The sequence below is a fragment of the Apodemus sylvaticus genome, chromosome 21, assembly GCF_947179515.1.
Source record: "Apodemus sylvaticus chromosome 21, mApoSyl1.1, whole genome shotgun sequence".
Lineage (NCBI taxonomy): Eukaryota > Metazoa > Chordata > Mammalia > Rodentia > Muridae > Apodemus > Apodemus sylvaticus.
This window is the reverse complement of record NC_067492.1, coordinates 22618662-22644404: the sequence shown is the minus strand read 5'-3', so window position 1 is coordinate 22644404 and position 25743 is coordinate 22618662. Positions and strand designations below refer to the sequence as shown.

General features: G+C 43.4%; 1 protein-coding gene across 1 annotated transcript in view; it reads left to right on the top strand.

The window, feature by feature from the left end:
- Sntb2 (syntrophin beta 2) overlaps window positions 1-25743 on the top strand; it is a 75895-nt gene that overhangs the window by 25784 nt on the left and 24368 nt on the right. Inside the window, exon 2 of the mRNA XM_052166652.1 lies at window positions 20459-20672. Coding sequence (XP_052022612.1) covers window positions 20459-20672 — 214 coding nt within the window. The remainder of the gene's footprint in view (window positions 1-20458; window positions 20673-25743) is intronic.

The following is a 25743-nucleotide window of genomic DNA, read 5'->3' as shown; positions in this document are numbered from 1 at the left end:
AACAAGAAGAAGAGTAAGAAGAATTCTTGAATAGAAAAAGATTTCCTGTGTGGCTTCTGTGTTTGGTTGGTTTTACTTGAATTTATAGATTAGGACTAAAGTCTGGGTGTTTTTTAGAATGCCTGGAGAGCTCTTGTTTTTTTTGTTTTGTTTTGTTTTGTTTGTTTGTTTTTTATTTATTTTATGTATATGAGTAAACTGTAGCTGTACAAATGGTTGTAAGCCACCATGTGGTTGCTGGGATTTGAATTCATAATTTTTGGAAGAGCAGTGAGTGCTCATAGCCACTGAGCCATCTCTCCAGCCCTGGAGAGCTCTTGTTACTGAGCGGGAATCCTTTAGCATCTCAGACCCGCATCTCTTCAGCAAGGCTGTGATGTGTGGATGAGTGAATGAGACTTGTCTTTTATTAACTAAACTCTCTAAAAGTCTACCTTCATCTACTATCTTGTTTTCTTGTTTGTTTTTTGTTTGGGGCAGGGTCACAGATGTTTATTCCTGGCTGTCCTGGAACTCACACTTTGTAATTCAGGAACTCAGAGATCCCCCTGCTTCTGCCTCCCCAGAGTTAGGATTAAAGTGGGTGTGACACCACGCCCAGCTCTCTGTTATCCTCGAACACTGATGAAGTCTGGGTTGTAGAGGTGGTTTCAAACTCTGCTCAGAGGGAACTGCTTTCCGATGTCTGGCAGAATGCTTCATTATTTTATCTTTGTCTTTTCTTAAAGAGGAGGTCCATAACAGTCAAAACTACCTTTCTGATACCTGATGACTCTTCCACTGATGCAGTGGATGACCTCTTTTGACCTTGAACCTACATTCTAGACTTCCTAACTGCTTGGGTTTCTGTGACTGTTATTTCCTCTCTTCCTATGCCCCTGTTTTTCTGCTATAAGCTTGTTCTGTCTTTTCTGCCTGGGCATTGTCTCTCTCCATGACCAAGATTGATATGAAAGATTTTTATGTTTTTATCTTAACCTTATGTATTTGGGTGTTTTGCCTGTACTTAAGTACCCCATCAAGGCCAGAAAGGCCGTAGATCTCCTAGAACTGGACCTAAAGAGTGTGTGAACCACCTTGTGGGTGCTGGGATTTGAACCTTGGTCTCTGGAAGAGCAGCAGTGCTCTTAACTGATGAACCATCTTTCCAGCCCCAGTGTTTTGTTTTGTTTTTTAATTTTTATTTCAGTTTTTTTAAAATAATTATTAATTAATTTTATGTCTATGAGTGCACTGTAGCTGTCTTCAGACACACCAGAAGAGGTTATCGGATCCCATTACAGATGGTTGTAAGCCACCAGGTGGTTGCTGGGTTTGTTTTGTCTTTTAAAGATTTATTTTTGGCCGGGTGGTGGTGGCGCACTCCTTTAATCCCAGCACTTGGGAGGCAGAGGCAGAGGCAGGCGGATTTCTGAGTTCGAGGCCAGCCTGGTCTACAGAGTGAGTTCCAGGACAGTCAAGGATACACAGAGAAACCCTGTCTTGAAAAGCAACAACAACAACAAAAGATTTCTTTTTAATTCTGCATATGTGTGGGGATGGGAGATGTGCCGGTGAGTGAGGGCACCCAGAAGAGGGCACTGAAGCCCCCGGAAGTGGATTGACAGGCACTTGTAAGCCACCTTGTGTGAACGTGGGTGTTCTTACCTGCTTGGCCATCTGTCTCTTCAGCCCCTCATGATACTTCTCGGGAGAAGTTCCTAACTATTGTGCTCAAATTCACACTTATTGAGCACATATTCTTTGCTATGCACTAGAATAATTTCTGAAGCATGTAAAAATGCCAAGTTTGCTATATTGGGTAAAGATGATGCTCCAATTCTGTGTGGCTTTTCAAAAATCTCTCTCCATACATTAATTCATTTAATCCTTGTAATGACTATTTTAAGATAGCTGTCATGATTTTACACATGGAGAAACTGAAACCCAAAGAAACCAGATGGACACATAAGATGCACGGTCTCTTCCATAAAGCGATGGCCTTTCTGAAGGGAGCACTCCCTGCTTATGTCTGCCTTGAGCTGCTGGGGTCGGCCGCTCTTCTCTCCTGTGCTACTGCCATGATGTCTTAAGAAAAGGTGCCAGTGACTCTTCAGGCTCCTTTGTGCGGCTTTTGGTGATTTGGGAGCCATTTGCTGCTTCTGTAGTGGACAGCCTGATAAATTAAATATTGAGCCTGGTTGTAAGTCTATGTCTCATAGTCAAAAAATGCATTGCCATAGGATGAAAGAGCTCTGGGCCAAGAGGTTTCTCTGATATAGTAAAGTCATAATTGGAAGGGTCAGTCTTTAGACATGCCTGGTGGTAGCAGGTGAGAGACTGAGCCAGGGTTGTGAGTTGGAGGCCAGCCTGGACCACACACGTAGAGAACAAGACCATCTTATTATTAATGAGATTTTAAAAATGTATTTATTTATATTTTATATACGTTGGTGTTTTGCCTGTATATAAATCTGTTTGAGGATGTCAAATCCCCTCTTGTGAACAAGAGTCACAGACAGTTGTGAACTGCCATGTGGTTGCTGGGATTGAACCCAGGTCCTCTGAAAGAGCAGCCAGTGCTCTTAACCTCTGAGCTCTCTCTCCAGCCCCAAGCAAGATTACCTTAAAGGAAAATAGCACCAACAAAAATGTACTCTTCTGTCAGATATTATCTTAGATACATGTTCAGATGTTTGATCCATATTCCATGTGAGTATAAGTGCAGATATCCATGTGTTACACCGTATGTGTGAGATCAGAGGACAGTTTTCTTCTGGAGTTGGCTCTATCACATGGGCTCTAGAGATTGACTCAGGTCATCAGCCTTGGCACCAAAGGACTCTGACCTGCTTAGCCCTCTTCCTCCCTCCCTCCCTCCCTCTCTCTCTCTCTCTCTCTCTCTCTCTCTCTCTCTCTCTCTCTGTGTGTGTGTGTGTGTGTTCATTTGTTCATTCTTGCTGTGCTTGTGGTCATGGTGGAGGATGCTTGTGCTGTGGGGCCAGAGAATAGCTTTGTGGGATCTATTTTTTCCTTCCAACTTTTCATGGATTCCAGAGATTGAACTCAGGTTTCCAGTATTGCTTTGCAAGCATTTCTACTCACTTGAGTCATCTCTGTCTGTAGGTTTTTGTTTTGTTTTGTTTTTGTTTTTGTTTTTGTTTTTTTGTGCCAGGTTGTTGCTGTGTATTTCAAGATTGCCTCAAACTTACTACATGGCCCAGGCTGGATTTGAACTCTTGATCTACATGCTACATGCTTTAGTCTTCTAAGTACTGGGATTATAGGTGTGTGCCAAGTTTATAGTTAGATGGATGCTTTTTTTTTTTTTCCAGTTGGGTTCATTAATTTTTTTTTGAGTCACAGTTTTATATTATGGCCCAGGCTGCCATCAAACATTTAACAATCCTCTTGCTTCAACTCTCTGGGTCCTAAGATTACAGACATGAGTCCCTGTTTTTAGCTGTTGGTTTATTTTTTGAGACAGGGTTTCCTATACCACCCAGGCTAGCCTGACGTGCCGTCCTCTTGTGTTAACCTCCAAATTGCTGGGGGACCATGGCTGTCAACACATCTCAATTCTTTCTCACATTCCAAACCAGGAGTTAGATGAAATGCTCAGCTGCTCTCACACTAGTGAGATTATTGTTGGCCTTAGGTAAGGTGTGAGTGCTTCTGTTTTTAGTTATGAAGACCCTAGGAACGACTTTCTGAGTTCCTACTCGTGGGTACTAGCTGCTGAATAATCTGTACATATGGTGATAACTGCATGCTATCGTAAAGATGGGAAACAATTAAAAGAGAAATAAGAATAAGATTGGAGGCTGAGCTATGTCTGCACAGAGCCTTGAGCTCAGTGCAGGAGGGGGCAAGAAGAGGGGGCGGGAGAGGGACAAGGGTTTGCTAATATCCTGGGCTTCAGGGCTTTCTTGTTTGTTTGTTTGTTTGTTTGTTTTTAGATTTGTGTGTGTGTGTGTGTGTGTGTGTGTGTGTGTGTGACACTTTATACCTTAATTAGTACTGGGCACGGGACTCAGGGCTCTGTATGTGCCAGGCAAGCCCATGACTGCTATATCTTCTCCACAATGTACTTTAAGAATAATTTTGTTGGGCTGGAGAGATGGCTCAGTGGTTAAGAGCACCGATTGTTCTTCCAGAGGTCCTGAGTTCAATTCCCAGCAACCACATGGTGCCTCACAGCCATCTGCAATGGAATCTGATGTCCTCTTCTGGTGTGTCTGAAGAGAGTGTACTCAGATACATAAAATAAATAAATCTTAAAAAAAAGAATAACTTTGTTAATTTCATTAATCTTATCAAATGTGATAATTTATAAGGCTCTATGGGGTTTAAATCTATGGTCCTTCCATCCTTTACTACAGAGGTGCATCTTCTCCTTTCCTAGATTAATCTCCAAGAAGCAGAGGGGGATTTGCCATGCACAGAGATAAATATAATCTCTGGATAAGCACTCTTAAGGATTCTGAGATGCTGATATTAACACAAATGGGCTGTCCAAGGACAAACTCCCACACATCTAGAGTTGGGCATGATGGTGCACGTCTGCAGTCCCGTCACTTGAGAAACTGAGGCAGGAAGATAGAAAAGTCAAGACCAAGCTTTATTACATGGTGAATTTGAGATCATCCGCGGCTACATAGTGAGATCCATCTCAAACAACAAAATAGGGGCTGGAAAAGCGACTCAGTTTTCTCAGAGTACTTGCTGCTCCTTTTTTTTTCTTCCCTCCCCCCCCCCCCCCCCCAGGTCAGGGGTTCTCTCTGTAGCCCTGGCTGTCCTGGAACTCACTCTGTGGATCAGGCTGGCCTCGAACTCACAAAGATCAACTTGTTTCTGCCTCCTGAATACTGGGATTTAAAAAGGCATGTGCCACCACCACCAGGCTTTGCAGTTCTTTCTTAGGACCCAGCTTTGATTCCTAATATCCAGGTATGTCAAGCAACACACAATGGCCTTTGACTCCAACTCTGGGATCCAACACCTGACTTCTATGCACGTGTGGCATTCACGCACACAGTTACACACATAAGTATATGATATATAAATTACTATATACTACATTACTATATAGTATAGTATATAATAAAATAAATAACAATTTCTTTAAACATAAAGCAACTATATAGTATTATCTATCTGGAGCTAGAGTTATAGACAGTTGTAAACTTCCTTATGTGGTTGCCAAGAACTGAACTCTGGACTCTGGAAGAGTAGTTCATACTCTTAGCTGCTGAGTGATCTTTCCAGCCATAGATCAAACTTTTTTTTTTAAAGATTTATTTATTTTATATATGTGAGTACACTGTCTCTGTCTTCAGACAAATCAGAAGATGGTATCGGATCCCCATTACAGATGGTTGTGAGCCACCTTGTGGTTGCCTGAGAATTGAACTCAGGACGTCTGGAAGAGTAGTCAGTGCTCTTAACCACTGAGCCATCTCTCCAGCCCCTGAGCTAACAGTTTAAAAGAAGACTTGATGACTATTGCCGACCTGCTGCCTGTGTATTTAGTCTTGAAGAGTCAGTATAGATGACATTAGTTTCTAATTTAGACAACTAGTGATACTACCAACTGTGTCAAGTAACTTAAATATTGAAGGTCTGATGTTAGGAGAGTTGAGTTTGGGCAACATGTAGCTTAGAAGTATACTTGGCTACAAGCAAAAGAAAATCCAACCAAGTATGACTAAAGCTTCAAAGAATTTTTGAAGAAGTCTGAAGTAGGTTCTTAAAGGACTGAAGCAACACCTCATGATGTCATGTTTGTTATGTTACTTGTGGTAAGTTTATTTGTATTATAGTTGTAGGCTCTGACACATCTAAAGCTGCCTTGAGACATAAGCTGGAAATAGAATGAAAGAGAAAGAGTTGCTGTGGGATCTGCTCTCTCTATCACGCCCAGCTGAGTATGGTGACTCAGACCTGGAATCCATGTTTGTGAGATGGAGGTAGGAGGATCACCTCAACTTGAAGCTCAGAAGCCAGGCCAGGTTGCAGAGTGAGACCCTGTCTCACAATGAAGGAAGGGAGGAAGGAATAAGGGCCTCCTTAATAAAATATCTTTTATTGGCTAACAGCAGGCCTGCAGCAAAAATTAGAGAAGTACGTGATTAATTTCAGCAAAGAGAGATGAGGATTAGAAACAGGTGCTGGGTTAGGCAGTCAAGTGTATGCAATGAGCACAAATTTTCAGTAGTTGTAAATCTTCAGGTAAGAAGGAGAAGCTTTTTAGTATTTAGCCAGTATTTAGTGTATAGTCCTATACAAAACTATAGTTTGTTGATAATATGGCGGATTAATTGGCTTCAGGAAAAATTATATTAGTACCTGCAAGGGCCATCCTGGAGGAGCTGGGCTGTAGGGATGTGTTTTGTTTTTAATGTCTGGATTTCTGCAGATGTTAATTCGAGGAGTATTCTTATACCTCTGAATTATAAGGTTTCCCCACAGGCTGAATGAGTAATGATACTGCAGTGTGTGGTGATTTACATTTAGCTGAGACTCTTAAGAGCATGTAATACCAATATAACAGTCATTACGCAGATGATTATAATACAAGCCTAGAGATTAAGTGATTTGTTTATGGTTGGGTAATGAGTCAGTAACAGAGCAGGGTCAGGGAGGGGAGGATCTCAGATCTCTGAGGTAGTGCGGCTCATGTTCCAGGAGTACTGGACTCAGTGCTGCTCATGTTCCAGGGGTACTGGACTCAGTGCTGCTCATGCTCCAGGGTACTGGACTCAGTACTGCTCATGTTCTAGGGGTACTGGACTCAGTGCTGCTCATGTTCTAGGGGTACTGGACTCAGTGCTGCTCATGTTCCAGGGTACTGGGAAGCCCTCTCATTTGCTTGTATCTTTTTTTCCCAGTGCTTAATGGTTTGTACCAACCAGCCAAATGTGGTGTCGCGCACCTTTAGTCCTAGGATTTGGGAGGCAGAGTCAGGTGGGTATCTGAAGTTTGGCCCAGCCTGGTCTATAGAGGGAGTTCCAGGATAGCTAGGGCTACCCAGAGAAATATTGCCTTGAAAAATAAAAGATAAAGTTTATACCAATCATAATTCTAAGAAACCTGATCATTTATTTAAGCTTCTTGGTGTTTTTTTTAAAGATTTATTTATTATTATATCTAAATACTCAGACACACTAGAAGAGGGTGTCAGATCTCATTATGGATGGTTGTGAGCCACCATGTGGTTGCTGGGATTTGAACTCTTTGGAAGAATAGTCAGTGCTCTTAACTGCTGAGCCATCTCTCCAGCCCGTTCTTGGTGGTTTTATGTTAACAAATATATATTCTTTTGCAAGAAAAATGGTTAGATAATGTGGGGTTTTGTCTGTGTTTTGTTATTATTTGGCGCTTTTTGGATTTGGATTTTTCGAGACAGGGTTTCTCTGTGTAGCCCTGACTATCCTGGAACTCACTCTGTAGACCAGGCTGGCCTCCAACTCAGAAATCCGCCTGCCTCTGCCTCCCAGAGTGCTGGGATTTCAGGCGTGCGCCACCACCGCCCAGCTAATTGGCTCTTATAATTATCATGTTAACTATTATTTTGGAAATTCTCATATAACCCAGGCTTGCAATGAGGTCACCATGTAGCCAAAGGTGACCTTGAAGTTCTGATCCTCCTGCTTTTACCTCCTGAGTTCTGAGATTACAGGTGTGTGCTGGGGTTGGACCAGGGTTCCATGTGTATGAGGTAGTGTTTCTACCGACTGAGCTGTATCCCAGCACCCTCTCTGATATTTTTTTTTAAAGATTTATTTATTATTATATGTAAGTACACTGTAGCTGTCTTCAGACACTCCAGAAGAGGGCATCAGGGCTCCTTACGGATGGTTGTGAGCCACCATGTGGTTGCTGGGATTTGAACTCAAGACCATTGGAAAAGCAGTCAGTGCTCTTAACCGATGAGCCATCTCTCCAGCCTCCTCTCTGATATTTTTTAATTGGAATTCTTCTGTCTGAAACGGCTCCTTCTTCCTGTTTATTTACTCACTTGTTATATCAGAACAGACTCGTGGTTTTTATTTTTCTGTGTTCTCCCTGTCATCCCACTGCTAATTTTGACATTGGAATTGCCCTACTCTTTGTTTTTATTGTAATTAAACAAAGAAATGAATAAAACTTTGCCATTTTTTGATCTGAATTGACTAAAATATTACACTATTGCTCGACAGTGAGTGTCGGTCTGCGTACTGCAGCTGCAGCCTTAGTTACACAAGGAGGAGGGCGTGACCTCATCTTTGTCTTTTCGTCTCTTCCTGAACTTGGTTATTCTGCCAAAATGGTCAGAAAAATCCTTAATGACAATGAAAGCCTGGCAGTTACAAAGAGCAGTCCTTTTGTACAATTTAAAATGTTGCAAAGTGATTGCGGATATGGAGACTTGGATGACATTCTTATTCCCAGAGGGCTCCGACAGGGTGTTCAGGATGGAGTGCTCCCTGACCCCATGAAGGCAGCTATTGTGCTGGGTTAATACTGTATTTCCGACTATAGTGTATCACTCAGTGTGCTGATCTAAAACAAACCATCCGGTTTATCCAGCTAGTCCAGAGACATCCACTTAGCAGCAGAGAAGGAGGTGGATTTCCTTGCACTTCAATGGCTGGAACTTTTTTGTTTAATGGAAAACATTTTGCTTGGTATTTTCATAAGTATTTCCCACTGTTTCTTTTCATTTTGCTAAAACATTCAATCACGTGTAACATTTTTAATCTCTGTATTTCTTATGTTTTTCATCCCTATTTCTACTTTATCTGTTGGCCTGGAATCTTTGGGGATTGGGAAAGTACAGCTTGCTTTCTCTTTATTTTTTGTAGTTTGTGTGAGACAGGGCCTCATAGAGCCTTCAACTGCTCATCCTCCTGCCTCTACTTCTGAGTCCTGGAATCATAGGCATGGACAGTCACATCTGGCTGAACCTCACAGGTGTGCCATTGGGGAAGCAGATGAGGTGACAAAGCTGTGACGTGACAAGTGCCAGGCTAGGATGGTAATGCACAAAGTTTTTGGGCATTGTAAACAGGGAAGGCCGTGTGCTGTCAGAACCTGTTCATTGTGAAAGGGAATTCAAAAGGCTTGCTGTCTCTAGGGAGCTGTCTAGATTCCTGTCTCCAGGTATCTGTTTTACAGAACAGTCTCATTCTATAGATCATTTGTGTTCAGTGCCTGCTGTCTTCTAGAACCATTTATATGTATTAGTATATGTATCGAGTAAGCTCTCTCAGTTATTTAGTTGGTATTAGGGTTAATATTACATTTTTATGTGCTTTCTGTGGGTTATAAAAAAATAAAATAATGACTCATTGAGATGACTCAGCAAGAAAGGTATGTTCTGCCAAGTGAGTTCAGTTCCCAAATCCCATATGGTAGGAAGACTGAACCGACTCACATGACCTTCCCACATGAGCTAGGACATGTGCACACCCAGTTGCAGACAAACATACACCACACAGATACACAGTAAACTAATAAGAAGAGTGTATAGGGCTGGAAAGATGGCTTAGTGGTTAAAGCACTGGCTGCTCTTACAGGGGACCTGGGTTCTATTGCCAGAACCCACCTGGTGGCTCACAAACATCGGTAACTCCAGTTCCAGGGGATCTGTGCACCTGTAGGCATTGCATGCCTGTGGTGCACAGATGAACATATATCTATATATATGTGTACACACACACACACACACACAAACAACACACACACAACCTCATACCATAGAATAAATAAGAAAAGTTAAAAAAAAAGCTGGGCAGTGGTGGCGCACCACCCCAGATCCCTTTAATCCCAGTACTTGGGAGGCAGAGGCAGGCGGATTTTTGAGTTCGAGGCCAGCCTGGTCTAGAGAGTGAGTTCCAGGACAGCCAGGGCTACACAGAGAAACCCTGTCTCAAAAAAACTTTAAAAAAAAAAAAAGTTAAAAAGAAAGGGATCTGAAGGTGGGGAAAGGACCTGAAAGCGGCTCCTGAGCTTCAGGGGAGAAGAGTGGACGCAGTTGCTCCGGTGCTTACCTAACAAGCGTGAAGGCCCAAGTTTGATTCTGGTGGGGTGGTTTGTGCCTGAAGTCCCGGTACTAGAGGTAAAGGCTAGAGGATCAGGAACCCCAAATCATCCTCTGATACATAGCAAGTTCAAACCATGTTTTTGTTTGTGAGACTCTGTCTCAAAAAAAAAAAATCTGGGGGAGGGGGTATTTTCCAAAATTGCAGAGTTTGTAACTAGTTCACATTTGTATCTAAGTTCAAATCTTAGATTATGGGCTTGAAGGTATAGTTTAGCAGTAGATCAATTGTGTAGCATATGCAAGGCCCTGTATTGGTTACCTCCCTAGGTTGTAAACAGAATATTAGATTCTGTTCACTATACTGTAGACCAGTGGTTCTTAACCTTCCTAAAGTGGCAACCCTTTAATATAGTTCCTCATGTTGTTGTGCCCCACCGATAAAATTATATTTGTTGCTACTTTATAACTTTAATTTTGTTACTGTTATGAATTGTTAATACCTGTGTTTTCTGATGGTCTTAATCTTAGGCAATCTCTGTAAAAATGTATTTAACCCCTGCCAGGGGTTATATCCCACAGTTTGAGAACTGCTGTTATAGTCCTTGGGAAGTTGATTCTGTTATACTAGGTCTGATAATTCACACCTGTAGTCTCAGCACTTAGACGTTTACACCTCATCTCTTAGGGAGGTGAGACGAGGAAGACTGTTGGTTGAGCTCAGAAAGCTGAGACAGGAGGAGGATCAGTGGGATGAGGCCAGCCTAGCCTACAAAAGAGATCTTGTCTCAAAAACAAACAAAGAGGGGACTGGAGCAATGGCTCAGTGGTGGCTGCTCTTTTTGAGGACCTAGGTTCAATTCCCATCATTATGAGATGACTCGCAACCATCTATAACTCCAGCCAGGGGACTCAATGCCCTCTTTTGGTTTCTGTAGGCACCAGGCATTCTAGTGTGGCACAGACATATATGTAGGCAAGATATACACACAATAAAATAGAAATTAAAAAGAAAATATGTAAACCTTTAATCTCAGCACTGGAGGCAGAGGGAAGTGGATCTCTTAGTTCAAGGCCAGCTTGGTCTATAGAGCAAGTTCCAGGACAGCCAGGGTTACACAGAGAAATCTTGTCTCGAACCCTGTGCCCCTCAAAAAACAAAAAAAGAAAAAAATTACTGTTCAATATATGTTTTACCTGCAAGTATGTGTGTGCACCATGTGCAGCACCCACGGAAGTCAGAAGGGACACCCCTATATTTGTGAGTCACCTTGTGGGTTCTGAGTGTAACCCAGATCCTATAAAAGAGCAGCAAGCTACCTATTGGGAGGTCTAAGGGTTACCTTTGGTACCTCAGTTTCCCCTGTTGTATACTATACATTTTAGCCTGAAAGATTTTTTTTTAAAGATTCATTTATTTTTATTTATATGAGTACACTGTACCTGTCTTCAGACAAACACCAGAAGAGTGTATTGGATCCTATTACAGATGGTTGTGAGCCATTATGTGGTTGCTGGGATTTGAACTGGGGACCTTTGTAAGAGCAGTCGGTGCTCTTAACTGCTGAGCCATCTCTCCAGCCCCTGAGTTTTTTATTCATGGGAACTAAATGAGATAATATGTGAGAGACACATAGCTTAGTTTCATTGTAAATGTAGATGAGAACAATTAATAGGCTGTATCCTAGGTGCTGGAGAGATGACCCAGTAGTTAATCTGGCTGCTCTTCCAGAGGACCTGGGTTCAATTCCTGGCACCCACATGGTGGCTCAACAACTCTCTGTAACTCCAGTTGCAGAGGATCTGATGCCACCTTCTGAATTCTGTAGGCATCAAGCATATACTTGGTCAGAGACACATACCATCACTGGGGAAGCAAGTTTATCTTTGTGAATCCAAGGCCTATCTGATTTACCAAGAATTTGGGCCAGCCAAAGCTACACACCGAGCCCCTGTTTAAAACTAATAAAACAACATAAACTCCAGCTCAAACTTCTTTAAAACATCTTAGCTTTTAAAGTCCCTGTAATTATACTTAGAAATTTTTGTATGTTTGGTATACCAATATATGATATTTGTATATTTGGTTACCAAAACTGGCATATTTTTCTTAAGCTCTTTATGAACATACTGAGGTATTATGTTTTTTTTTTACATGTAAAACTAAGAACTTGCATGTGTTCTTAGCAATAACTTTTTAAAAACTTGAATCCTTCATAGGATTTTCCTTCTGATTTTATTTATTTATGTTTTCATGTACAGGAGTGCTCTGTTTTCATGGATACCAGAAGAGAGAATCAGATTTCATTACAGGTGGTTGTGAGACACGATGTGGTTGCTGGGAATTGAACTCAAGACCTCTGGAGGAGCAGCCGTTGCTCTTAACCACTGAGCCATCTCTCCATCCCCAGCAGTAACTCTTAATAACATCAGTTTTATAGTGTCTGAGTCATCTTATTGTGTTTAGGGAAATCTGGTAGGCTTCATGTTTGACAAATCTGTACCTTTACTCTTTCAGCGAGAAGTATTTAGGCAGTTTAGATCTGTCGGTGGAGTGCTAGCTAACACGCAGGAGGCCCAGGCTCTGTCCTCAGCACGTAAAGTGTGGCACATAGTCTGGCACGAGAGCTGTAGTGTTCCAACCAAGCGGTTCACATACTCCCATTGACTGCTCCAGTGAAGAGGGAAAAATCTGCAGGGTATCTGGGGTGGGATTCCTAACTTATGTGTAATTTCAACACTTGGGAATCAAAACCACAATCTCAATTTTGAGGTCAGCCTGGGCTACATAGCAAGGCCCTGAAGAAAAATTTAAAAGAAATTTTTTTCTAATCTTTTACATGATCAAAATTTTTATTAGATGTAGTAGCACACATCTATACTTCCCACTACTTAGAAGGCTGAGGCAGGAGGATAGCAAATTCAGGACTAGTGAGGGCTATAAAATATGGAACTCTGTTCTCCCAAAAAGGTAACTGAAACAGAAACAACACATTGTTTTGTGTGAAGCACTGCTTTTTTGTAGAGAAAGAAGCAGGGGGAGAGTACTTAACTACAGCGGAACCCCAGAAGGCCATCCATCGGAAGTCAGCATAGATGGAGGTGGGTGTGGGCGTGCCTGTGATCCCAGCACTTAAAAGGCAGAGGCAGGAGGATCATGGACAGTTCAAGGGCAGCCTGGGGTCCACAAAAGCCCTAGAGAGGAGGAGGCCAGGAAGACCTGCCCTGCTGAGGGGAGCAGCAGACCTGTGGCCTCTTCTGCCTGGTCCCATCCCACCCGAGAGCCTCTGAGTAGCATGACCAGAGAGGGGAGTGTGGGTAATGAGTGACTGTGAGTCAGTATAAAAGGAAACAGTTTCCAGTCTTTACCTATGTAAGGGTTGTGAACAGTCATGCTTGTTGCATAGCGGTTTCCAAAGGCAGATTTACTGCTGGCTGTCTCCTCACAAGAACACCCAAAAATGCAAACACAGGGTGTTTAAAATAAACTTGCATATTCTGTTACAATTTGAGGGAACTATTGCAAAGAAAAACATTTAAAGATCTACTTAAGAAGTATTTACTTCATGACTAACCCACAGCTACTTGACCATATAAAATTAGTAGTTGAAAGTCTTCTATTAAAGGGAAATTACACAGTAAACAGACCAAAGCCCCAAATTATTTCAGATATTTCAGGTTTCTGTGTTTATGTATGTGAAGGTATGAAAGCTGGTACTTCTCTGTTAATAATAGATATCTGTGCAGAACCCACCTGAAGACAGAAAAAAATTTTTTTGGATAGTTTGCAAAAACTCCTTTTAAAAAAGGTTAATATTTTATTTTGAGACAGAGTCTCACTATGTAGCTCTGGGTGGCCTGGAACTCACTATGTAGACTAGCTCTGCCACCCAGTGGTGCTGGGAATAAAGGTATTTGCCATCCCGTTTGTCTATAAAGGCCACATTGCTTGTTTGTTTGGTTTGGTTTCTTGAGACATGGTTTCTTGTGTACCACTGGTTGTCCTGGAACTCACTATAAACCAGGCTGGTCCCAGATCCGCCTGCCTCTGCCTCTGCCTCTGCCTCTGCCTCTGCCTCTGCCTCTGCCTCTGCCTCTGCCTCTGCCTCTGCCTCTGCCTCCTGAGTGCTGGGAATAAGGCATGCATCACCATGCCTTCCCTACACAGCCATGTTTTTAAAATCCTGATTGTATTTTATTTTTAAATTACTGGTGACAAATTTCCAAGCTTACTTACTTCTGGTTTATTTGAATTGATTCTTCCACAGCCCACAGATTTAAAAGAACTCCTAGGGGCTGGAGAGATGGCTCAGGAGTTAAGAGCACTGACTGCTCTTCCACTTCTAGAGGTCCTGAGTTCGGTTCCCAGCAACCACATGGTGGCTCACAACCATCTGTAATGGGATCCAATGCCCTTTTCTGGTAGGTCTGAAGACAGCTACAGTGTACTCACATATATAAAATAAATCTTGAAAAGAAAAGAAGAGAAAGGAAAAGAAAAAAGAAAACCTAAATGTCTTTCCAGTAGTAATTTGAGATGAAAGAGAGCAGCTCTGGGTTGAGTCTGGCGGTGTACACCTTTAATCCTAGCATTTGGGAGGCAGGTGGATCTCTGTGAGTTTGGCTCCAGCCTGGCCTATCATGAGTTGGAGGCCAGCCAGGCAACGAGACAGTGGGGGGTGGAGAGTAAAAGTAGCCCTGCTGCTTCCATTGACTTGGAGAGAACTTTTGATTGCTCTGGAAAGGAAGCACATATAATAAACTAACCAGAAAATTCTGGACCTACATAGACTGCATTTGCTCCCCTTACCCACTTCTGCGTTGCAGCCCACCCCAGAAAATGTTGAGATCCTGTCTTAGGGTATGCTCGCGTTCTGTTTCTGAAGACAGGCCTACTGTTCTCAGTAAAACCCTTCCCCTCCTGGATGCCTGGCATGAGCAAGCTTGCCTCCAGTGTATTAATTATTTACCTCATTGCTAGGACAGAGTATCTGGCTACAGCAAGACGAGGAGGAAGGGTTTTAGATTGTAGTTCTAGGCCCAGCACATCCGGGTCCATCATGGCAGAAGAGCTGCTCATGTTCCACACTCAGGAAACAGAGGAGGTGAATGCTAGTGCTTAGCCCCTTCCCCCTTATTCATGGGACTCGGGCCCGTGGACTGCTGCTGCCTACAGTTTCCTAGTTTAGACAACCCCTCACAGGCACACCGAGGCTCGCTTGGCAGAGCCTGGCACGCTGACAGTCTCTCACGAGACTTAAATGATAAGGTGATGAATTCTGTGGAGGGAAGGAGACAATATCATGTTTCTCTCATGTAGAGTCTGCATTTAATAGTAAAGATAGGTAAGTCACAGGGCTGGAGAGACGGCCCAGTGGGTCAGAACCCTTGTTGCTCTTGCAGAGGACCTGAGTTTGAGTCCATGGGCCCATTTGGTGGCTCACAACATCTGTAACCTGAGTTCCAGGGGATTCAACAAGCACACATGTATGTGGTGCACATTGATGCATGCAGGCAAAGCATTCATACATGCAAATTAAATATAAAAACATTTTTTAAAAAAAGGATTTGTAAGCCAGGCATTTTGCCCGTGCCTATAATCACAGCATTTGGGAGGTGGAACAGAGAGATGGTCATAAGATCTAGGTTAGCTTAGGCAGCAGCTTGTGAAAGGGAGGGGTGGGGCTGATGGAAAGGATGGGAGGAGGGGAGTGTGGTGAAGGGCGGATGAGGAGGATGCAGTGTATGAGAAAGGGTAACTCGTTTGTATTAAATCCTGCTACTGGTGCCTCATGTTCTAATATTGAAAAGTACTGCTACCTCTTGAGACCCCCCCCCCCGCCCCAAAAAAAGGTGATGTTTCTGCTTTTAAGAAGAAAATAGCCCGGCAGTGGTGGCGCATGCCTGTAATCCCTGCACTTGGGAGGCAGAGGCAGGCGGATTTCTGAGTTCTAGGACAGCCAGGACTATACAGAGAAACCCTGTCTCAAAAAAACAAAACAAACAAAATCCTATATTTGTTGAGATTCAGTGGGCAATTTATCATCTATTACATAGTAAAGATTGTTTTCCTTTTCTGGTTTTATGAGTCAGGCCTGGAGCTAGTGGCAATCCTTCCACTCCGTCTCCCCACTGCTAGAATTACAGGTGTGTACTGCTGCTCTTGTTGGCTGCCAAGATTGTTTTCTGTGATATCGTGCATTAGTCAGGGTTCCCTAAAGAAACAAAACTGATAGAATGAGTATGTGTTACAAGAGATTTATCAGATTGGCTTCCATGATATGGACTGGATAGCCCGGCAATGGCTTGTCTGCATGCTGGAGTGGCTGAGAGCCCAGGGCTGGTTCCTCAGCAGTTCCAAGCTGGCACATAGGGTCTGGAGGAGTCCTGGAGAATCGCTCGTCTCCAACCCACCTGGGAGGCTGAAGAAGGTGGATTCCAGGGTCCACCATTCCAGAGGATAGCAGCACAGGCAGCAGCAAGGTAGATCCAGGGGCTAGCAAGGGGCGGAGGCCGGCAGGTGAGGAGCTTCCCTCCCAGACCTCCTCCCAGCTGGGCATGGGAAGGGTCTCCTCTCACCATCCTTCCAGGGATAGCCTCACATACCACTCAGAGGCAAGGCTGTTTCTTGATCCCATATCCAATCAAGGTGATACCACAATTAGCTGTCACAGCACCACTTTAAGGGATGTGCTACTGACAAGATAAAATGGTAAAATCTTTCTGTGGGAGAACAGTTTGCCCATGTTTATCAGGAGTCTTGGCTGGGTCTTGGTGTCCCACGCCTTTAATCCCAGCACTTGGGAGGCAGAGGCAGGTGGATTTCTGAGTTCTAGGCCAGCCTGGTCTACAGAGTGAGTTTCAGGACAGCCAGGGCTATACAGAGAAACCCTGTCTCGAAAAAAGCCAAAAAAAGAAAAGAAAAAAAAAGGAGTCTTGATTATTTCTCCTTGAAGATGTTCATTGTAGACCACTAGAGAACTAAGCACCCAATAATTAGGGAATACCCTAGGAAATTATGATGTACACACAGTGGGATTTGATATAATGATTCTTAAATAATACTTTAAGAGTGTGGGTCTGGAGAGATGGCTCAGTGGTTAAGAGCACTGACTGTTCTTCTGACAGTCCTGAGTTCAAATCCCAGCAACCACATGGGATGGTAGCTCACAACCATCCATAATGAGATCCAACGTCCTCTTCTGGTGTGTCTGAAGACAGCTATAGTGTACTTACATATAATAAATAAATAAATCTTTAAAAAAAAGAGTTAGTGCATGTAATATGGAAAATATAATACTAGAAAGTTTAAAAGGTGATATAGTAAAATGAGACTTTTTTACTTTATCTTTTCTTCCTTTGAGCATTTTTAATTATCTTGGGTGAAAAGATGTGGCCTACTGTGAGTGTAAATGGCTACATCAAAACTTCAGCTGGGCGGTGGTGGCACACACCTTTAATCCCAGCACTTGGGAGGCAGAGGCAGGCAGATTTCTGAGTTCTAGGCCAGCCTGGTCTACAGAGTGAGTTCCAGGACAGCCAGGGCTATACAGAGAGAAACCCTGTCTTGAAAAACCAATAAAAAAAACAAAAAACAAAAACAAAAACAAAACAAAACACACAAAAACAAAACAAAAGACCTTCTAACCAAAGGGAAAGGGGGCTTTGCGGTTAAGAACACTGGGTGCTCTTGCAGAGAACCTGGGTTTACTTCCCAGCATCCATTGCAGGTAACTCATAGCCACCTGTACCTCCAGTCCCAGGGGATCTGACAACCGCCTCTGGCCTCTGCAGGCACTGCATACAAGTGGTGCATCGCCATACAGCTATAAGCATTGCTGTACAGTTATTTTGAGTATGAGAAAGGTAAACTGAAGGCCGGTGGGTTGGTGGTAACGGTGTTTCTTTTTATTTTTTTATTTTTTTTTTTTTGGGGGGGGATTTGTTTTTTTTTCGAGACAGGGTTTCTCTGTATAGCCCCAGCTGTCCTGGAACTCACTCTTGTAGACCAGGCTGGCCTCGAACTCAGAAATCCGCCTGCCTCTGCCTCCCAGAGTGCTGGGATTACAGGCGTGCACCACCACCGCCCAGCTACGGTGTTTCTTTTTAGGTCATTGCCCAGGTTGGCTCGGTGGCAGCTGGGGAGGTCTTATAGGACACAAGTGTCAACTCACAGGCGTTAAACATGGATGGCTCATTAGCTGGGTGTACAGGCAGCACCACCATAATCTCAGGTGAAATTTACACTTTTTTTTTTTTTTTGTGCTGAGGTCTCATGCAGCACAGGCAGGTCATGGTGTGTATCCAAGAATGACTATGAACTTCTGATCCTCCTCCTTCCATTACTTGAGTGCAGAGACTACAGGCATATACCACCATGCTTGGTTTGTGAGTTGCTGAATCTCAAACCGAGGGCTCGGTGCGTTGCTAGAGAGCAGTCTGCCCGCTCGTCTGGCCCCAGCCCGTGCCCGTTGCTCTTTTAATACAGTGGCCCTTAGGTTGTGGGTCTGCTTTTGTCTTTAGCATGTTTGTAGTAATCAGATTAGAGATGCTAATTCTGAGTAGATCATTAAGGACTCTTCTAATCACTGTACTTTTCAAGAGTGCTCATTTAGAATGGCTTTGTTTCCCCCAGTGGGTAGACCAGTAGCTGGCATGGCGCCTCAAGTGTTGAAAAGCATGTCTCAGTCATTGGCATTGATTGAAAACCTTAGGAATTTCTGCCAAGTTCTCGTGATCTAATCCTTTCCTAAAAGCACAAAGCTCAAGTGTGTATTGAAATGCCTGCGTCAGCTGCTCAGGGATGTGCTGGCTCCGCTCCTGCTCGTTCTCCCAGGGTGAAAGATCTCCTTGGTGACCTAAGCCAGCTCACCAGCTTTCACTCTCTCCACCCAGAAATGCATTTATAAAAAACACGAAGGAAAAATATGCACACATTCGAGCCTCTGTCCTCTATGTAAATGCTAGCATTAGAGTTATATTTTCTATTGTGCTTGGCTTTGGCAAATATTAGTGTGGCGTTTTTAATTTCGTTTGTTTAAGACAGGATCTCACTGTATAGCCTTGGCTGGCCTGGAATGCTATATAGACCTAGCTGGCCTTGAACTCATAGAGATCTACCTGTCTCTGCCTGCCAAGTGCTTAGATTAATTTCATAATGCAAGATAATGGCTTCATCTCTTCTACTGATTAGGGTTAACTTTTAAATTTTTTCTGTAGCTTTCTGAGTCAGGAAGGCAAAAGCACACATGGGCTATTCACCGTGTGCCTAGAGTGTGCACGTGTTTAGAGCCACTCTTTTTTTTCCTGTCCTTTTCTGGTGTCTTCATTGTGTTGTAGAAGTGTTGGGTGTTCATAAAACCCCATTGTTGGCTGGTGTGGTTGGGAATGGGGTAGGTGATGACTGACTGGCTGCTGTCAGCATTACTAAAGAATACAAGTAGTGTGCAGTTAGCAGAATGCACTACCATCCTGTGAAATGGGCAGGCCAACAGACAAGTGTGTTGTTCTTACATTGCGCTGGGCATATCTGGCACTTTTGTGAGATCACACAACAGTTGTCATTAGAGAAATCTAGTTCTTCTGGGTCTTGTTTTATCTGAATGTATTTATCAATTATACCTCTTTCAAAACCATAAAACCTGAAGCTTTTCAAGCACATACATGATACAAGTGGGAAAATTACACAGCTGACCTAATACGGCTGTCCACATGAAGATGCTCTTGCCTAAGTTGCTTTCAGGCACATGTACACTGTCCATCTTGTCAGTTATCTCCATGTGATATGGATACTTAAAAATGTGTAAGGCTTCTGCTGGTAAGCAACTAGATAAGGGATCCTAAACTATATTGTGTATTCAAAAGAGATGTTAACAGAAATAGACAATTTTGAAAGCACGCACAGGGGATCGGTATAAACTTTGACACTTTTTTTTTTTTACCATGGTAATCATGTTTATCTCCCTCCACCCCATCCAGGTGGAGCATTCTTTTAGGCCAGGGTCCAAGCCTTGTATCAATTGAGCTGAAACACTTGCTTAGTATTGGGAAGGAAGAGATACAAATTTTCTGACTGTTGAAAGGTTCTTATGTACAAGAGATTCAGACTGATATACAGGTGTTTCAGTGGGTAGAAGCTTTAAGGTTTGTCCCCTCGGTGTCAGCTCAGGAGACGTGGGTAAAGCCCAGGGACTCTGATAGCATTTGAACTCTGCTTTTCATTTTGCTCTAGAAGTTGCTTGTATGCGAATTGTTTTGTTTTTCAAGACAGGGTCTCACTGTGTAGCTCTGGCTGTCCTGGAACTCATTCTATAGACCAGGCTGGCCTCAAATTCTGCCTCCTCAATGCTGGGATTAAAAGTGTGCACCACCTCCACCTAACACATGTGTACGGATGTTTTGGTTTTCATTTGATCAGAAACACAGATACTAACCTCCTTTAATTTGTTTTCCTAGTCAAGTTCATCCGAGAAGTAACACCGTATATCAAGAAGCCATCTCTAGTATCGGACCTGCCGTGGGAAGGTGCCTCTCCCCAGTCACCGAGCTTTAGTGGCAGTGAAGACTCTGGTTCTCCAAAGCATCAGAACACCACCAAGGACAGGAAGGTCATCCCTCTCAAAATGTGCTTTGCTGCTAGAAACCTAAGCATGCCAGATCTGGAGAACAGGTGAGCCGTACCTTCCAGAGCACCACTCTCAGCCTAATCATGAGGATGCACCACAGCCTCAGGGCCTCCTGTCCAGTAAAGTATTGAGAGGAAAATGACGTTCTGAGATCAGAGATCCGTCTTTATTCTTAGAGCCCTAGACAGCCTCAAACCCACAGTCTCCCTACCCAGCCTACCATTGTCTTTATAAGGAAATTTTTTAATTGTGAGTAATGTTACAATTTAGAGGCCCCATTGTAGATCTGGGATATCAACTGGCAAAATGACTGACAAGTTCACATCTCTGACCTCCCTGCCTTTAAAATGCAAGCAATGAATGAAGTAGTTTATAACTTTTTCTTCTTGTTCTGTAGCTATTTGTATTCTAGGATGATTTTGATTTTATTAACTGTGTGAAAGTATGGGTAGACTTGGTGTTAGGCCAGAGATTTGGTAAACTGGGGTGGCTTTAAAAAAAAAACAAACCGCTGGGCAATGGTGGCACACACCTTTAATCCCAGCACTCTGGGAGGCAGAGGCAGGTGGATTTCTGAGTTTGAGGCCAGCCTGGTCTACAGCGTGAGTTCCAGGACAGCCAGGGCTACACAGAGAAACCCTGTCTCGAAGAAAAAAAAAAAACAAAAAAAACCAAAAAAACCCCAACTTGTTCAAAGACCTAAAGATAGGCTTTGTGTGTGTAATGTGCTTTCAGTCTTATGGTCTTCTGTGATCTGAATACTAAAGTATCCAAGAAAAGCAGGCTAGGCCATGGGACACAGCAGGAAACTGAAGCCAGGTGTTTCTGGACAGGCTTAGTATATATGCCAGAGTTTCAGCAATGAGCAGGCAGATGGAGGCAGATCTGAGTTCAAGGACAGACTGGCCTACACAGAGAGCCCCAGACCAGCCAAAGCTACCCAGTGAGAAGCTCTTTACTTGGTGGGAGGGGGTTGGAGACAGAAACTGAGTGACCCTGAGCGTGGAAGGCTCTAACATGACTAAACTTGTGCTTAAAGTATTTTACATAGTGTCACAAAATTGTAGGTTATTTTAAAGACTTTAAAATTTTTTTATTCATGAATATGTGTATTTATGTGAATGTATGTTATATGTGGGGCCTACACAGGCCAAAACTGGAGTTACAGGCAGTCGTAAGCTGCCCGGCATGGGTGCTGGGACCAAACTTAGGTCCTTTGCAAGAACATCAGGTGCTCTTAACCTTAAGCCATGTCTTCATCCCAAGTGTGTGTTATAAAGTGTCGTAACCGAGGCAGTCGTGGCTCTTGCCTATAATCCCAGCTCCTGGGAGGCTGCAACAGGAAAACCTCTCTGAGTGTAAGGCCAGCTTGGGCTACATAGTGAGTTCCAGATTAGTCTGGATAATAAAATAACTGAATAAACTACTTTCAAAAAGCAAAACCAAAAGCATGAAAAGCCTTAATTCCTCTAGTGCTAAGAGTCACATGCGCACCCTGAGACCGAAGAGAATAGAAAAGCTTAACTAAGCCCTTCCATTATGAAGCACTTCTGAGACAGACGCCTGTGGTGTTGCTGATGCTGCTTGAAGCTGGAGAAAAGAGCACAGTATAAAATCTCTGGGGCTGTGGGGCAGCGAAAGAGGAAAGACTGGGTGATGACTGGGAGTTCTGCTCCCTGCTCCATTAAGACCTCTGTCAGAGCACAGCAACCTTGACCTGCCTTGGATGACTTACATGTTGGAAACACCTTCTAAAGACATTAATTTTAAGCCTGCTGGTCAAGGTGCACGCCTTTATTCCCAGCTCTTGGGAGGCCGAGGCAGGTGGATCTCTGAGTTCCAGGACAGCCAGGGCTGCACAGAGAAACCCTGCCTCAAAAAAGCAAAACAAAAACCAAAATTAACAACAAAACCTTTTGTTTACTTTATGTGAATAGTTTGCCTGTGTCACACATAAATTCTTATTGCCCACAGAAGTCAGAACTGGATCCCCTTGGAACTGGAGACATTTTTGAGAGACCATGTTAGGTGATGATTGAGAATGGGGCCTCTGCAAAAGCAACAAGTGCTCTTAACCTAACCACTGAGCCACCCACCTCTATAGCCCCATGTACTGGAAACGTTTGATAATAATCAGATTGGAACCAAGTGTAGAGAACGATTTGGACATGCTAAAATTATAGCAGACTATCTGTATGTGTGTTTGTAGCTCAGAAAACTAGGACAGGGGACAGAAAGGAAACCCGCTGGAGGAGAGAGGGGACAGTAGACGGGAGGTGACTGGAAGGGACAGTAATCGTGCAATGATGCTGTGATGAAGCTCAGACCTTTCAGCTTAGCAAAAGCTAAACACTGCATAGTATTTGGGGGGAGGGGTGGCACACCGTTCCTTCCAGTCAGATGGTCCTCAGACCTAGCCATGCTGTGCTGTATGAGGCTCAGCCCCAGGTGGTCAGGACCAGGGTGAAGGTCTTACTGCTGACAAGGAATTTGTTCCTACTCTCATGTTGAAATCTGCTTGAAAATGACTCTTTTTGTAAGATACAAATGAGAAGAGACAGAAGGTTATTGTATGAGGGTAATGCTTGCACTGTAGCATGCTCTAGAGAAAAGCAGGCTGCAGAATTGCAACGAGCTGCTGGGGATCACATGTAACTCTGCTTATTTACTGGGATGTGGACACCTGTCCTGTGTCTTTGCATAAAACAACATACAAAACCACCACCTAAGTAAACCTCCATTGTAATGCCTAGAAGACACAGACTGTGGCACATTGGCCAAGCTATTTGTTTTCTATATGCCTCAGTTTCCTCGTGAACAAAATAAAAATTCTGTGAGGATTGGGTAAGAGAATTATTATAAAATTGGCATAGTAAGTTCTTAAAATTGTGTGGGTGCTGTCAGTTTCCCTTGGCTAAAATTGTATCTGTCTGTAAAGTTAAAATACAACCTCTTCAGCTGTATCTTTTAGAGCCATGTCAGGAAAACTGGCAAGGTGGTTCTGAGGATAAAGTTTTTGTTGCACAAGCATGAGCTCAGATCCCAGCTCCCAAGGGAAAAGCGAGGCTTGCTGCCATGTTCCTGGAATCCCAGTGCTTAGAGACACGAGGATCCCAGGGGTGTGGTGGCTGGCGAGTCTAGCCACTTGGAAAGCTCCAGAACCAGTGAGCATATGAGAGGAAACCACCCATCGTTAACCTCTGACCTCCATAGCATGCACAGTTGCACAAGTGTATACACCACACATACATCAAGGTTAAAGTAATTGATATCTGTAAAATCACTTGGTGTTCTTTAGTCCTTAAATATATCTAAGCCCTCCTAAAATACATGCCAGTTTCTTTACCTGTGATTTGTTTTTTAATTTATTTTATGTTTTACCTACATGTATACCTGCTCACCACATGTATGTCTGGTGCCCCACAGAGGCCATAAGAGATGAATGTATCCTCTGAGACTGGAGTTACAGATGGTTATGAACATCCAGCTCCTCTGGAAGAGCAGACAGTGCTCTCAACAGCTGAGCCATTGCTCCAGTCTTGTCTGTTCCTTCTTGATGGTCACCTGGCAATTTTCAGTTTAGAGCTAATTGTCATGGCTATTTTGTACGTCTCTTTTGGCCATGCATTTTCATTGCACGTGGGTAGATTTGGAGGAGTGGAGTCACTGTATCAACTTTAGATGTGGCAGGGCATGGTGGTGTGTGTGTGTGTGTGTGTGTGTGTGTGTGTGTCTTTAATTCCAAGACTTTAATCCCAGCTGTCTGGAAACAGGCAGGTGACTTTCTGTGAGTTCCAGGCCAGCCCATGCTACATAGTGAGACCTTGCCTTGAAATCCCAACAAACTGCTGGGTGGTGGTGAACACCTTTAGTTAGTCCCAGCACCCGGGAGGCAGAGGCAGGCAGTTTGAGAGAGGGCAGCCTGGTTTACAGTGAGAACTGGACAGCCAAGGCTACCCAGACAAACCCTGTCTTGAAAAACCAACCAACCAAATAAATGGCAGGTGTGTGTATGGTTTTCAAGGGAAACAGTAGGGCTGGAGGGGTGGCTCAGCAGTTAGGAGCACTGGCCACTCTTTCAGAGGGCCTTTCACTCCCTCACCCACACACCTCACAGCCATCTGTAGCTCCAGTCCCAGGGAGTCACTCTCTTTCTGAACCCCATGGACACCAGACACACACATGGTGCAAACACATATGGAGGCAAAACGCTCATAGACACTAAAAAAATAAATTTAAGAAAGGAAATTTCCAGACATTCTTCCACTGACTGTGCCATTTTATGCTGAAACCTAAGCAGCTGACAGTGTGAGTTTCCACTGCTCCGTGTGCTCGCCAGGTTGCTAATGGCGCTGCAGTGCCATCGCCAACGGTTTAACGGTTGGGGCACTCAGCGAATCCCGTTGTGGTTCATCTTCGCTTTTATGTAATCTTCATGAAAATGAAAAGGGAAGCTGCTTGCTCCTGTTATTACATTTACTCCTTTGCCTTGGCTCTGTGATTATAAAGCTGGTGGGAGTTCAGCTGTGAGAATGAGCTCGGGGGGTCCCTGCTTCGCCCACCCCAACTTCTCCTGCCTGGCTAGTTGCTTATGAAAATCATGTGGTGTGTGTCATGAGATATGAAAGCTAATTAATTAATGATGTCATCCAGTGAGAGCCTGAGCCGTTCCTTAGCAAGCAGTGCTATGTCCTGTGGGAATGTAGCAATTTTAAATGTGTCCTTTGTGTTGGCTCCCACTATTTCATCTTCATTTTCACTGTTTTTCTAGTAAAAGGTAGACTTGAGATTTGTGACATATAAAAATCACATGACTGTTACTAAATTTAACTCATAATTTATGTCAAAGACATAACCAAGCAGATATAGTAATATAGGCTGAGCTTATAACCCCATACTTCCGTCTACCTAAATATTGATTTGACCTGTCTGATGAAACTAGAATTAAATTTCCCAGGAGTTCCTCAGTGGTTTGACTAGAGTCCAAAACCTTTAACTTTGTGGCTGCCTCCTCCTCCTGTCTTCTGTGGAATCAGTTACTGGCGGACTGCCTCCATGTTTGCTTCTAGCAGGGTTCTCATTTTCAATTCTCATTTAAATCAGCGCTGTTGCGTT